The sequence below is a fragment of the Colletotrichum abscissum genome, assembly GCF_030869225.1.
Source record: "Colletotrichum abscissum strain IMI 504890 chromosome Unknown Scaffold_4.1, whole genome shotgun sequence".
Lineage (NCBI taxonomy): Eukaryota > Fungi > Ascomycota > Sordariomycetes > Glomerellales > Glomerellaceae > Colletotrichum > Colletotrichum abscissum.
In genome coordinates this window covers 1,615,956-1,628,619 of record NW_026850320.1, presented here as the reverse complement: position 1 = coordinate 1,628,619, position 12,664 = coordinate 1,615,956, and the positions used below count along the sequence as shown (strand labels likewise).

The window sequence follows — 12,664 nt, the reverse complement described above, 5'->3', positions numbered from 1 at the left end:
TGAGAGTTGTAGCGGCCCAATCAACCTCGGGGCGAAAGAACTGTTTTCGAACATGAAGTCTTCCCTCCAGTCAAAGCTTTCATGTCAACCTCGTGGCATCCCACAACACAATCCACAGGAGAAATCCACAGCTTGATTCACTTCAACTCCAAATCGATGTCCCATCCTTCCCCACACAATGAGACCCCAGTCCAGACGACATGTTCCCCTCACATCAACCGCAGCCGCGCTGCACCCCATTTCTGTTCTATTCCTTCGATCTAAACTTCTCAAGTCTTCCTGGACACCCTCATTGATACTACATCGCCGACCACTTCGATAGCACGCGCCGGTATATCCCGATGGTGCAGTGGACACTCAGTCCTCCTTGGTTCTATAGGCTGAATGCAAGACGGCAGAGAATCATCCCTTCGGCGCCCAGCGCGTCTCAGAATCAACTTGATCGAACAAGGCGCCGCTGAGGTGACTGAGAACAGCTAGTCGATTGCTCGACTGTCCGCCACATCATGCCTCTCCTCTCTAGGCGCCAACCGCAAACCAGCCGCTTGGCATATGCCCCCTTGTCTAGACACAGAAAAAGAAACATCATATATGATAGAATTTCCCCGCCCATCTCGTTCGAAGCCACCATCCCAGGCCCTGCGCTCGAAGTACAGCTCAGCCGGATCTTGGTCACTCCGTGTCAAGTCGGTCCAACAAGGAACATTTGAATCCCTCCCCGATGTTCCAGGATCACCCGTTTGACACTCTGTCCGGATTTTGTCACTGTTCAGAGGTCAAGCTGAGGATTGAAGATTCAAGCACTAGTAATGCACCTCCATTAGCGCTCGGCTGGTCAGGCAAAGCACCAAACGCCCCGGTTCGACTCGGTGACGGCGCTGCCTGGCCTCACTCGATACTTTACTAGGGGCGGCCCGGCCCTGTAGTTCCGCCATAGCACTGGGTAAGGTAGCTACGAAATAGTGTGCACTTCCATGCACCGCCGATGGGATGCCATCATGCTCATGCCAGAACGAACCGATGGGATAGCCCAGATGCACATCCCATCAGCACACCAGCGGCACGGGATTTCTAGCCCAATCTGGATTTCAGATGGTCACGTTTGCCCATGGTGCGGAGAAGGACGTAAGGCAGTACATATTCTTTCTTTAGGATACATGATAAGCTGTTGTTGGGGAAGAGGGACGGGCCAAAGATGGAACGATCGGGTTTGACGGACTAATGCCAAGGACCCATCGCAGAGGTGCAATCGCATGCAGGCCGCGACGACGTGCAGCAGAGCATTCTCACTCTAGGAGGGATCTTCGGTACGCCTGTTCGTGCTGTCGCTTTCGTTCAGCCTCCTTCTGCCTACACAGATATTTAGGTGTTTGCTGGTTGGTGCCATGGGATGCCATGCTTAGAGACTACAGTATGCAGGGCATCCAATCCCATGGCTCGCTCAACCACAGGTACACATGGCGAATAGCACGTCTATCTCCATTCCTGACTTCGAAATTGACGAGGTATGAGGGATGTTGGGATGTAGCAACAAGTCATTGCTATCCTTGCGGTTGAGTGATGGCGGTTTAATTCCCGCCAGCGCACATCCTACACGTAGATCAGTGTGGTGGGTATATGGTGATCATTGCTAATGCCTGGGCTGCATGCAAAGGCAAAACTCGTGTTGCTCAACATTCGACGACAATGACACATCGGCAATACAGTACGTCTGAATCTCACGACTAACATGAGCTGTCTTGGTTGTGTCCTCGATCTTGTGAAGTCACCCTATTGTGGACTTGCGCTGTAGCCATGGTAAGACCTCGGCTAAGGGGAAACAACCTGATCTGATCTCCCGGCTTGTTCGGCTACAAATCATTGCCATGACTTGTTTTCCCCCGCTCCCTTTGTCCCGACTCCCGACTAGATTCCGCGATTATGCTCCGATTTCAGGATCCCGTTAGTCCGTAGGTGGGGCCGATGACATACAGTTCGGATGGATGGAGTGGGACTGGGTTCGGTGTGGGTTGAGGCTATTCGGGAGAGCGGGTGGGATTCAAGGCTGGCTTGGATTTACAGCAAGTGTGAACTCGCTAGACGCTATTTCATCAACAGCCATAATCAGTCTGTTTGTCGTGGTCATCCTTCAGCTAAACTATCTCTGGCCTACGCTTGTAGCACGAGATGATGATGCTAACATGGAGGTGCTTTAGGGGCTCTATCCCGAGGTACATAGTCCAAGATGGAGACGAGAGAACGGCAACCATACAGGGACTGTTATATATAATATCAAGCTGCAATAGGTTTAATTCTGGGGGAAATACTATTCAGGCACAGAATTAAATAAGATGCAGTGCCTTCATGTCCTCATCAACGGCTGGCAATCGCCCACGAGATACCACCGAGGTTCTGCCTCTCAATCATAGTACTACTAAGGTACACCGAGAAACAGAACTCAGCACTTGACAATTGAAGAAAAAGGAAAGAGCAAAAAAGAGTTCACCACCGGTGTGGCTACATCTCTTGGTGCTCATGCTGGGATTCGAACTCGGGTACTCGTATGCGCTAAGCCTGTCGTCGAGTAGGCTGGTTGGCGATTTTAATTGTTGACCATGAACCACTCCACCACCCAGCCAGTTTGACCTGACCCGTCGACCTAGACGGGCGCCTGCTGGCTGGTGACGGGAATGGAGTTGAGGGGGGGTATATACCTTCAGACGGGAATATACTAGGCAAGAACGGAATACTCATACATTCAGGTTCGGAATACCCACTACGTCTATCTCGAGACTTCAATGATGCTATGCACAGCAGACTTCAACCTCCAAATATTGACAACACGTAATCCAACCGAGGTGATAAGCTCCCTCCACTGATCCTCCGTCCGCTCTTGACCGGCGACCATGGCCATCATCTGGATATCGAAGGCGGTTGTCTGCGGATGTGCTAGAGCCGTTTCGACAATGTTATCGTGGATGAGTAACTTGCTGGATCCGGGCGTCATGGCGTCTCTCTGAATTTCTAGAATCTTGCGGGCTGGGGCGTCGGACCAGTCGTGGAGTATGGAGTGTAGTAGGTATGCTCTCGCTCCTGTCGCATGTGTGAGTGGTGAGTTCTAGCCTACAGACCGGAGTGAATCAACTCACCTCTTATCGGCTGTGGTGTAAAGAAGTCGTATGAAACCCTGTTTACTCCCTCCGGCAAGACAGCTTGATCTACCACGGACCCTAAATCCTCGAGATACAGTCGGGAGGCTGTCTCTGGGTAGATGGAGTGGAACTTGAGTACATCGTGCCCGGTACTCCCACCAACATCTACAAGCAAAGGCGTCTGAGCATCATCTCCTTCCATCAGTCTCTCGACTGGGAAGATCTCTGTCCACGCAGGATGTAGTCCGGAGATTGTCTGCTGAATAGTACTAAACTGCTCTTGCTGTTTGGGGTGGGCTTGGTAGTAGGACCATAGATCGCCGTCCCACCTGTGCGCGTACTGGAAGACGGTGTAGGAGGAGTCTTGCGGATTGGTGTAGTCCGTTTTTGAAAAGTATTCTGGCATTTTGGCGTACATTGGGAGGATCGTGTCATTGCTTGAGAGTGTCAGTCCAGGGATGCTCTTCTAGAAGATGGTGGAGGGAAGGTTCCCACAAGCTGTGGATCAGACTGTCGAACAATGGTGCTGTGACGGAAACTCCGAATGACGTCGGCTTGAAGACACCTACGGAGGTTTCTTCAAGAAGATGATTCGATGCCATTAGACGTAGGAACCGATCTATATCGTAAGACATTATCAACTTTACGACATGAACAGAAGACTCACAGAGTAGCGCGGGATCACAAGTGCCTCCAAGAAGCTCAGCAAGCTGGCAACTCGTCATTGGCTCGCCGTTCCGAGCTTGCCATTTCTCAAAAAGTTGCAAGTCCTTCAGAATCTTCAGAGTTGCGCCAAGGGCCGGCTGTGTCTGTGTGAGAATTAATGCAGCGAGCTGAGGGAAGTTGATTGACTATGGAGTCTATCTCTTACCTGTGTCATACAGATCCTCACCAATGTCTCCCATGGAGGTTCTAGGCGCGCCATTAGAGCGTATGTTCCGAGGAGTGCTTGCATGCGCTCATCTTCACTTGCGAAAGAGGTTGAGGTTACATCTTGGATGCCCTTGAGAAACGATGCTGTCGTGAGCTTCGTACTACTCCCATCCTCCGACGCCTTTTGTCCCTCGTCCTTGCTGTTCATCGCGTAGTTGGAGGTCTCAAGTATTTAGCTTAAAGAGTTTTCTTTAGGGTCATTAGTTGAGGTTAGGAACCTATCTTCTCGTGACCGAGGCTTTTGGCTTAAAAGGGCCTATTCTAAGGTAGCCGATAGACGGCGGTTATTTATTTTAACGCTGTGCAGATCAAACAAGTCTGCAGAGGAGATTCTTCCATTGAGTCTTGGCCATCCGGGGTGATGCTGGATGTAATGGCCCATGCTCTGGGCAAAGCAGAAAGGCAAACTTGTGTCACCATTCCAGGAACGTAGTTTGGCTTTTGACAAACGCTTACGAAATGAACAACTGGTCTAGGTGTAGAGTTTATCTGGTACAGTTCATGTCAGATTGAGGCGAATATGCAGTGCCCAACAACACAGTCCTGCGACGTCGAGCGGAGTGGTTCAAGATGTCTAGCAATGCAGGCCAAGGCAAAATTCGTGAGATAAGGCATGGGCAGCTTGGGAACAAATGGGGTATATTCTCTTTTGTGTATCCGTATTCTAGTTGCCAAAAACCCATCCATCATATGCGCAAGACCACGCATGGCAACAGTTGCCCAACTTCGCGCAGCAGAGACGCGCAAAACCTTGCCCCCTTAATGACACCACAACCTCACAGCCTTATCCTTTCCACCACTGCCCACGCGCTGGCCATCTCTGGGACTCCAGTCAACGGCATACACCTCATCCTGGTGCCCCGGAAGGTCTACAGCCAGCTTGTGCGTCGCCATGGACCACACCTTGAGCGTGGTATCTTTTGATGCCGTCACAAGCAGCCGCGAGTCGGCGGAGAAGGCGCACTGGTACACAGGCGCGACGTGTCCGCGCAGCGTGTTGATGAACTTGCCATCCCTCGCGCTCCAGAGCTTAGTATGGTTGTCCCAGCCCGCGCTGGCGATGAGAGTGCCATCCGGGGAGAAAGTGACGTGGTTAACCTGCTTCTGATGACCCAGCATACGCGCCACGGGCTTGGTGCCTTGTGACGGGTCCCAGAGGTACATTGTGAAGTCGTCGCTAGCCGAGACGATGCGTTCGGCCACCTTGCCCTGGATCTTGGCGGCCTTCTCGAAGCGCTCCTTAGCCTTGGCGCGGCGAGCCTCCTCCGTCTCCGGCGTGGGAGTGTGGTCGAAGAAGCCCGTTCTTAGGGCAAAGTCGGAAGATAGGGCGAGGTGGTTGACCCAGTGGGCGTGTGAGGAGAGCGTGTGCACGAGAGTGCCCTTGACCGAGTCCCAGACCTTGACTGTCTTGTCGTGGCTACCCGTGTAGACGAGCCCAGTACCGCCCCATTTCACGCAGCTGACGCTGCTCTTGTGGCCCGACAGGACGTGCTCTGTCCGACCCGTGTTGACGACCCAGATGCGCACCGTCGCGTCCTTGCTGGCGGATGCCAGGCGGGGAGTGCCGTCGCGCCAGAGGTGATAGGGTTCCCAGGCGATTCCAGTGACCCATTTTGCGTGGCCAGATAGGGGCTGGCCGACAGCGACGCCTTTGTCCGGATCCCAGAGGCGAACCGTCTTGTCCATGCTGCCCGTTGCGAGGCGGCGGCCGTCGGCGGACCACGCAACGCAGAGCACCCAGCCGGAGTGGCCCGAGAGTGTGAACTTCGGGGTGCCTGTCTCGGTATCCCATATACGAGCTGTCTTGTCGCCACCGCCCGTTGCTAACCTCTTGCTGGTCTCGGGGGAGAACTGGGCTGAGAGGATGGCTTCGCCGTGACCTGGGATGCGATGGGCCATGCGGGTGACGGCTTGCACCTTGAATACGGCCTGGGGCTCGGCACTAAGAGTGACTGTTGTTTCGAAGGGGTTTGCGACGCCATGGCTGCGAAGGAGCTCGAGGAGGTTGGTGGGGTATTGGTCGACGATGATATCTGTGTCGGGGATGTGGATTCGGAACTTGTACGGGAGGAAGTCTTCTCTATCCTGTCTTGGGGGTTAGACAACGGTCGTATACGGGACTGCCAACAGAAAGTATATGACTGACCTTTCCTTGCAAGGTGTTGAGAAGGAGAGTCAAGTTCTTCTCAGAAGCGTCGGCGAGGGGCACCTCGATCACCTCAGCCAGCTGCTGTCCGTCGCCATCAACGAAGCGGGCCTTAAAAGAGCCCTCAAGGCCCGGAGCCATTGCTGTGACATCTTGCTGAGTCTGTGTCTTCTCGAGCGTCTCGCGCTTTTGACGCTTCGAGGGCGGGGGGAGTACCGTCGCCATGGTTGTTGCGTCGGTTGACCGCCTGCTCGAAAATAGTCCTTTTTTGGTCTTTGAAATTGTCAGAAATATTTCGACTACAGCGATGCGGGATGGTGGGGCAGAAATTTTGATGCGCAGACGGGACGGTGGACCAGGGACCATCGGTCAAAAATTGCCCGTGGTTGCGACGCCCCCACTACAACGGTCTAAAAAATGTCATCGCTAGCATTTGCAAGTGGAGAAACAATATGTTGTCTGTTAGTGCGGGCATTGACAAGATAAAAATGACCCCCAGTTCAGACGATGAACAAACTCCGAGAGCCATCCTGGCAGCTCTCTCCCGGAACTGTGCTTTTTCAGCGAGAAGAAAACTAAGTATGTCCGGGCCAGCTTGCTGCGCTGGTATCCTTATAAACGCCATGCCCCAGTTCCTCCATCCGGTAGGGTATCTGTAACCCTCTTACACATTACACACACTGAGCCCTCTCAAGCTCATCATACACAATCTCCCCTCCTCCTCTTCTTCCAATGACCAACGGCACAAGCGGCGACTATCTTCCCATGTGAAGGCTGGGGTCGAGTGTCTGGTCCATAGCTGTCTTCTTCGGCCGGCCACGCCTCTTTGAGCTTGTGGCCGGCGAGGCACTTGACGCTCCCTTTGACATTGCATTATTTGTAGGAGTCGCAGTGTACTGATGGAACACTTGCGGCTGACCTTGCGCCGACTGCATGCCGAATTGAGGCACAGGAATAGGCGTCTGTTGGACAGCATTCTGCTGCTGGAAGGTGTTGTTAAGGTGCTGCCCGCGCATCTGCATCGTCCTCTGGTTGCGCTCCTCGATCTCAGCTTGCCGATCTCTATACTGCGCGTGCTCGTCGTGGGTTGTCTGCTCAAACGGGTGCTTAGGCATACCAGCCATGCCATCCCGGGACATCTGGTTCATCTGCTGCTGAACCCGATTGTGGTTATGGCCATGATTGTGGCCAAGATTATGATTCTGTACTTGTTGCTGCTGGTGCTGTTGGGGATGTTGTTGATATTGTTGATGTTGCACTTGCTGATGCTGCTGCTGTTGTTGCGGTTGAGGGGGTTGCTGTTGTTGGTGCTGTTGCTGTTGCTGGGGCGGTGGTTGTGGTAGTTGTTGCTGTGGTACCTGCTGCTGCTGTTGCTGCTGTTGCTGCTGCGGCTGTTGTGTGCTTTGCGATTTGCGTCGACTTTCTTCGATCTCTTGATGCTTCTTCTCCTGCCTAGCCTGCCTTTCTTGTCTCTGCATATCCTCGTTCTCGACGGCATATATGGCTGCGATGCGCAGTTGCATCTGGGCTAGTATACCCAGGCGTTCAGGTTTCGACATCTTGCGGTACTCGGACTTGAAGTTGTGAAAGGTCTCGCCGGTAAGTCGCATCGTGTTGGGAGCGGCTCCCACCATGAGAAGGAGGGCAGCTGTTGTAGGATCTGGCGCCGGACCAGAGTTTTGCACTTCCGGAACTAGGAAGGTTAGCAAGGAACAACGGATTGCACCGGGGTAGGAGGCATACCAATTGATACGTCCTGAACGACGTCGGCATCTCCCTCCGCATCAGCATCCTCCTCATCGGTCGGCGGGTCGGGCGTACGCGCTTCATGGTTGTGTTCGCTGCATATGATGGTCAAGATCCATTTCCCCAGCGTCTTACGATTGACGGCTTTGGCCTTCCAAGGGCAATTGGTCTTCTTGGTGGATGTCTTCAGCTGCGTCGCTGTGCATTTGTAAGGCTGGCCACCACGATCGCAGACGAGATCACATCTGACGACCTCGCTTCCTTTCTCGTAGGTGCCGCCGACCTTGTTTCGATGGGTACGTGACTTGACGACCTTGTACCCATCTTTTTGCATGCGCGTCTTCAGCGCCGCGAAGAGCTCGTCGAACGAGGCATATTCCTCAGTGCCGTCGCTGCGGTCGCGGGCGCCCAGGATGCCGAACATGTTGACGGCGGGGCGGGGCGACTAAACACCAATGTCGCGATGGCTTCAAAAGCCTGGTCCCGGATCGGTGTCGGTCGAGATGGGCAGTTCGAGTCGTGGTGTCGCGGCGCGACGCGGTTTGGCTTCCTGTGCGGATTGGTTTTCCAAGCCTGTCGCAAACTCTTCCTGGCGTGTCAGGGCCGTGGGGATGACGACTTGACTCCACCAGCCGACATCTCATTACTTTAGTGGCTGTGCATCCGATAGTTATGTGGCTAGTGCTTGTGGCTCCACTCCTGACAAGACCGGGGCAACCCCGGCTCGGCCGTGTAAGTCAGGCAGGAGCTGTTGCCCGTTGCTGCGATCTTGGTATGAGGTTCTTCGATTCTTCTCAACGACGCCCCATCTATTTCTTCCGAGTAAGGGTAACCCCGATCTGTTCTGCTAGTTGAAGCCTCACCTCCCACCACTGTAGTCTACCAAATATATCCTGAACTGCGAGACCGCCACTATCTCGGCTGGTGTAGTCCACATCGCCACAAGATGGATGCTCGATACTTGCGGCCGCCGAGACCTTCGACGGGTTACATGACCACTCCTTCTCAGACACCAGCACCATACGGAAGGGCGTCTCCTTACTTCCCCCAAACAACCTCAAGAACGGGCACAAGCTCAGCAAATCCGAGAGAAGAAGGCTCCTACACGGCAACGCCGATACCATCTTCAGCGGAAGATCCTGTGTCTAGTTCTTACTACACCCCAAGCTACGACTACGGTACTGATACTGGTGGTACTATATCGAGACCTCGTACGACCCGGCCGAGCACTTCCCACACTAGTCGCACGTCGCGAACCCCTTTTCTGCCCAACAGCGCCAAACACACCATTGTGTGTGCCCTGAGCGAGGCTCGCGGAATCACGCCTGCTGTTGGAATTGTATTCTTCAACGTTGATACCGGAGAAGCCATCCTCAGCCAAATCTCCGACAACAGGTTCTTCGTTCGCACTCTCCACAAACTTCAGATCATGGAGCCAACCCATCTCCTGATCGTCAGCTCGTGCTGCCCCCCGAATCCCAAGTCGAGGCTTTACAGCCATATCGAGGAACATATGCCAGATACAAAGATCACATCTCTTGATAGAAAGTACTGGTCAGAGATGGATGGGCTCAATCGTATTCAAACCTTCGCATTCCGAGAAGACGCAGAAGCTGTAAAAGTTGCTATCGAAGGCAGCTTTTATGCGACTTGCTCATTTGCCGCGGTAGAAGTATCCTCGGAAATCCACGCTAGCATAATCACTGACTTTATGTAAAGGCTATGAGTTTCTTGGAGACCGAGTTCTCCGTGCGTGTTGTTCCACACTCTCTTCGCATTCGTTACCAGCCCTCGGAGGATACAATGATGATTGACGTATCTGCCATCATGTCTCTCGAGATCCTGCAAAATCGACGCCACGCGGCGTCTAGCGACAGCCTTTACGGTGTTCTCAAGCATACACTGACGCCCATGGGCGGCCGGGTACTTCGAAGTAATCTACTGCAGCCGTCTACACTAAAAGAGTCATACCTTGAGCCAAGATTTGCTGCATTGGAGGAACTTCTTGCAAATCAAGACATGTTTGCAGAGGTCCGAACAGGTTCGATTCTCCCATCTTTTTGTCATCGGCGACTGACTAAGATTGTGCAGCTTTGAAGGCTTTTCCTGATGTCGAGAGCATGCTGACCAAGGTACCGAACCACGATAACTGCTGATATCTTCCAGGCCCTGCTGACTGGGATAGCTTGTCATCATCCCTAACAAACCGTCCGTTGAGGCGTCAGAAAGAGCAATCAATCATGTTCTGATGGTCAAGACCTTCATAGATGCCGTTCCACCAGTGTTCCAGGCGCTAGGCCCTGCCACGTGCCCTCTTCTCACCAAAATCAGAGATCTCTGCCAGCCAGAGTTGACTGCAGCCGCCAGAGAGCTTGTGTACCAGAATATTCATGAGGATGTTCATTATGTCAAAAGCGCTCTAGACCTACGAAATCAAAGAACTTTTGCGGTCAAAGTAAGTGGCTTTGCGGTCAATGATGCTGAAAATTGGCTAACAATGCAGCAGCCTGGAATCAACGGGCTTCTCGATGTTGCCAGACAAGCCTATAAGGAAAACACCGATGACGTCCATAAACATGTTGAAGAGCTAAATCGTAATTGAGCTGACCCTCCCCCACCGTCCACTCCTCATTCTGACAAGGATTGCAGGCGAGCATAGTATCGAAGCTATCCTACGGTTTGATAACGGGCGCAAGTACAGCCTCCGAATGCGAGCAGTGGATTTCGAGGACCGGGCTATTCCTGCGGTGCTTGTCAACCGGACGATGAGGGGTCGTTACATCGAATGTCTCACAATGCATCTCAAGAAACTGAACCAGAGAATCACCGACTCCGTTGCGGAAGTGGTCATGCTGAGTGACAAGGTTATTCAGGACCTCATCGACAGCATCCGGACTCAACTGCAGCCCCTCTACCGCGTCTGCGATTCAATCGCACTGCTCGACATGATTGCGTCATTTGCACAGGCAAGTTCGACCTTCGATTGGAGAAGACCGGAAATATCAGATACTCTAGCGCTGAAAGCTGCTAGGCATCCCATCATGGACAAGGTTTGGCCTACCCACTGGCTGCCTCAACACATGCTGATCGTAAGCAGACTCTGAAGGGTGGCTTTGTACCGAATGATTATTACGCTACCGAGGAGCACCGTTTCCAGATTGTGACTGGCTGCAATATGAGCGGGAAAAGCACTTACATCAAGAGTATCTCTCTGCTCCAGATCATGGCACAAATTGGCTGCTTCGTGCCTGCTGAATACGCCAGTTTTCCCATTGTACACAATATCTTCGCTCGGGTGACTACCAACGACAATATTGAGTCCAATATGTCAAGCTTCTCGCTTGAGATGAGAGAGATGGCTTTCATCCTTAGGTACGTAGTGTTGACGCAGGAGGTTCCAGTACTGACGTGCCCAAGCAATGTCACCCACAAGAGCATCGTCATCATAGATGAACTAGGTCGAGCCACAAGCACTCGAGATGGACTTGCTATTGCGATCGCCATAGCCGAAGCCCTTATACAGAGCCGTGCCATTGTGTGGTTTGCAACTCACTTCACAGAGCTTGGTAGGTCCCCTGGCACAATCCCTTGACTTCGTTACAGGTGGACCTGGTCGGGAGCTAACTCAATATGCCTTAGCCGACGTCCTAGCCGATCGTCCCGGAGTGCTGAATCTTCGTCTCGTCACGCAGGTTTCGACGACGGACAATAACGTACCCAAGTTAACTATGATGTACAAGGTTGAGTCGGGAAAGACTGAGGAGTTGCTCTATGGCATCACACTTGCGAAGGCAATGGCATTTCCCAAACGGTTCCTGGAAGTTGCCGAGGAAGTTGCTATATCACTGCATCAACGAAGGGAACAGAATAAGCAGTCTTCTCAAGCGAGGAAGATGCTCAACCGACGCAAGCTGATACTTAATCTTCACGAACAGCTCAAACAGGTGAAAAGTTCAGCAATGGATGATTCATCGATGAGAAGCTACTTGATACGTCTCCGAGAGGAGTTCGTCTTGCGTATGGAGGCCATCGAGAACGGCGGCAATCAAAGCAGTAGCAACGCTAGTGAGGCTCTCGGAGACGGGATGGACGGGGAGGATAAGGAGTTCGAGGACGAAGACGTCTTCGACACTGTTGATGCCGAGTCACTTTGGAGCAGCTGAGTGGAATACTTGAGGAAAAGCGATCTGAAGATGACTTTCAAAACAACATGGTTCTTTCGTTGCTAGGTTGTGTTATAGGTATGGGTCGGCCACCTACTTGGCTGTTGTTCATGAGATGGACGTGTATCGTAGTTCGCTTCTTCTCATAGGAACACACAAGATAAGGCGAGAGGTCTGGTTCGCTCAGTGATTAGAAACGGTGTCTCCTAGCAGCTTGAGCTTCTGACATGTCTGTCCAAGACTGCGTACACAGAGCCATGAGGACAACTAGTCTTGTATTGGTCTTCAAATGGATGGTAGGAGCTTCTTGTGCATAGAAGCAGCAAGGTGCATCATCCCAGTGCTCTTGGATTGATGCCATTCGCAATTTGGTACGTGTTGAGTCTGGCTTGGAAAGGGCAAGAAGCACCCACCGCTCCTTCCCTCCAGGGGATAGGGAGTTTACCGATCGAACGGAAGGCACCAACCACCCTCGGACCTTGCATCTTTCCCTCATCGCAACCTCCACGGTCGGTACCTCCCCATCCACCCACCTTGCCGCGTCT

The 12,664-nt window shown here is 52.7% G+C and overlaps 4 protein-coding genes across 4 annotated transcripts; 1 reads left to right on the top strand and 3 right to left on the bottom strand.

The window, feature by feature from the left end:
• Positions 1-2,761: 2,761 nt before the first annotated feature.
• On the bottom strand, positions 2,762-4,212 carry CABS01_02474 (uncharacterized protein; the record flags this gene model as incomplete). The annotated part of the gene is made up of 5 exons (XM_060535852.1): positions 2,762-3,072; positions 3,129-3,568; positions 3,627-3,750; positions 3,799-3,940; positions 4,003-4,212. The coding sequence occupies 5 exons, from the start codon at positions 4,210-4,212 to the stop codon at positions 2,762-2,764; spliced, it is 1,227 nt and encodes a 408-aa protein (XP_060396157.1).
• Positions 4,213-4,823: 611 nt separating this feature from the next.
• Positions 4,824-6,435, bottom strand: CABS01_02473 (WD domain-containing protein; the record flags this gene model as incomplete). Its single annotated transcript, XM_060535851.1, has 2 exons — positions 4,824-6,149; positions 6,211-6,435. The coding sequence occupies 2 exons, from the start codon at positions 6,433-6,435 to the stop codon at positions 4,824-4,826; spliced, it is 1,551 nt and encodes a 516-aa protein (XP_060396156.1).
• Positions 6,436-6,965: 530 nt separating this feature from the next.
• CABS01_02472 (uncharacterized protein) lies at positions 6,966-8,380 on the bottom strand (the record flags this gene model as incomplete). The annotated part of the gene is made up of 2 exons (XM_060535850.1): positions 6,966-7,903; positions 7,954-8,380. The coding sequence occupies 2 exons, from the start codon at positions 8,378-8,380 to the stop codon at positions 6,966-6,968; spliced, it is 1,365 nt and encodes a 454-aa protein (XP_060396155.1).
• A 522-nt stretch (positions 8,381-8,902) lies between these two features.
• CABS01_02471 (MutS domain V) lies at positions 8,903-12,119 on the top strand (the record flags this gene model as incomplete). Its single annotated transcript, XM_060535849.1, has 8 exons — positions 8,903-9,622; positions 9,676-9,997; positions 10,048-10,088; positions 10,142-10,411; positions 10,463-10,550; positions 10,606-11,006; positions 11,054-11,522; positions 11,596-12,119. 8 exons carry the CDS (start codon positions 8,903-8,905, stop codon positions 12,117-12,119), a joined length of 2,835 nt encoding a protein of 944 aa, XP_060396154.1.
• Positions 12,120-12,664: the final 545 nt, after the last annotated feature.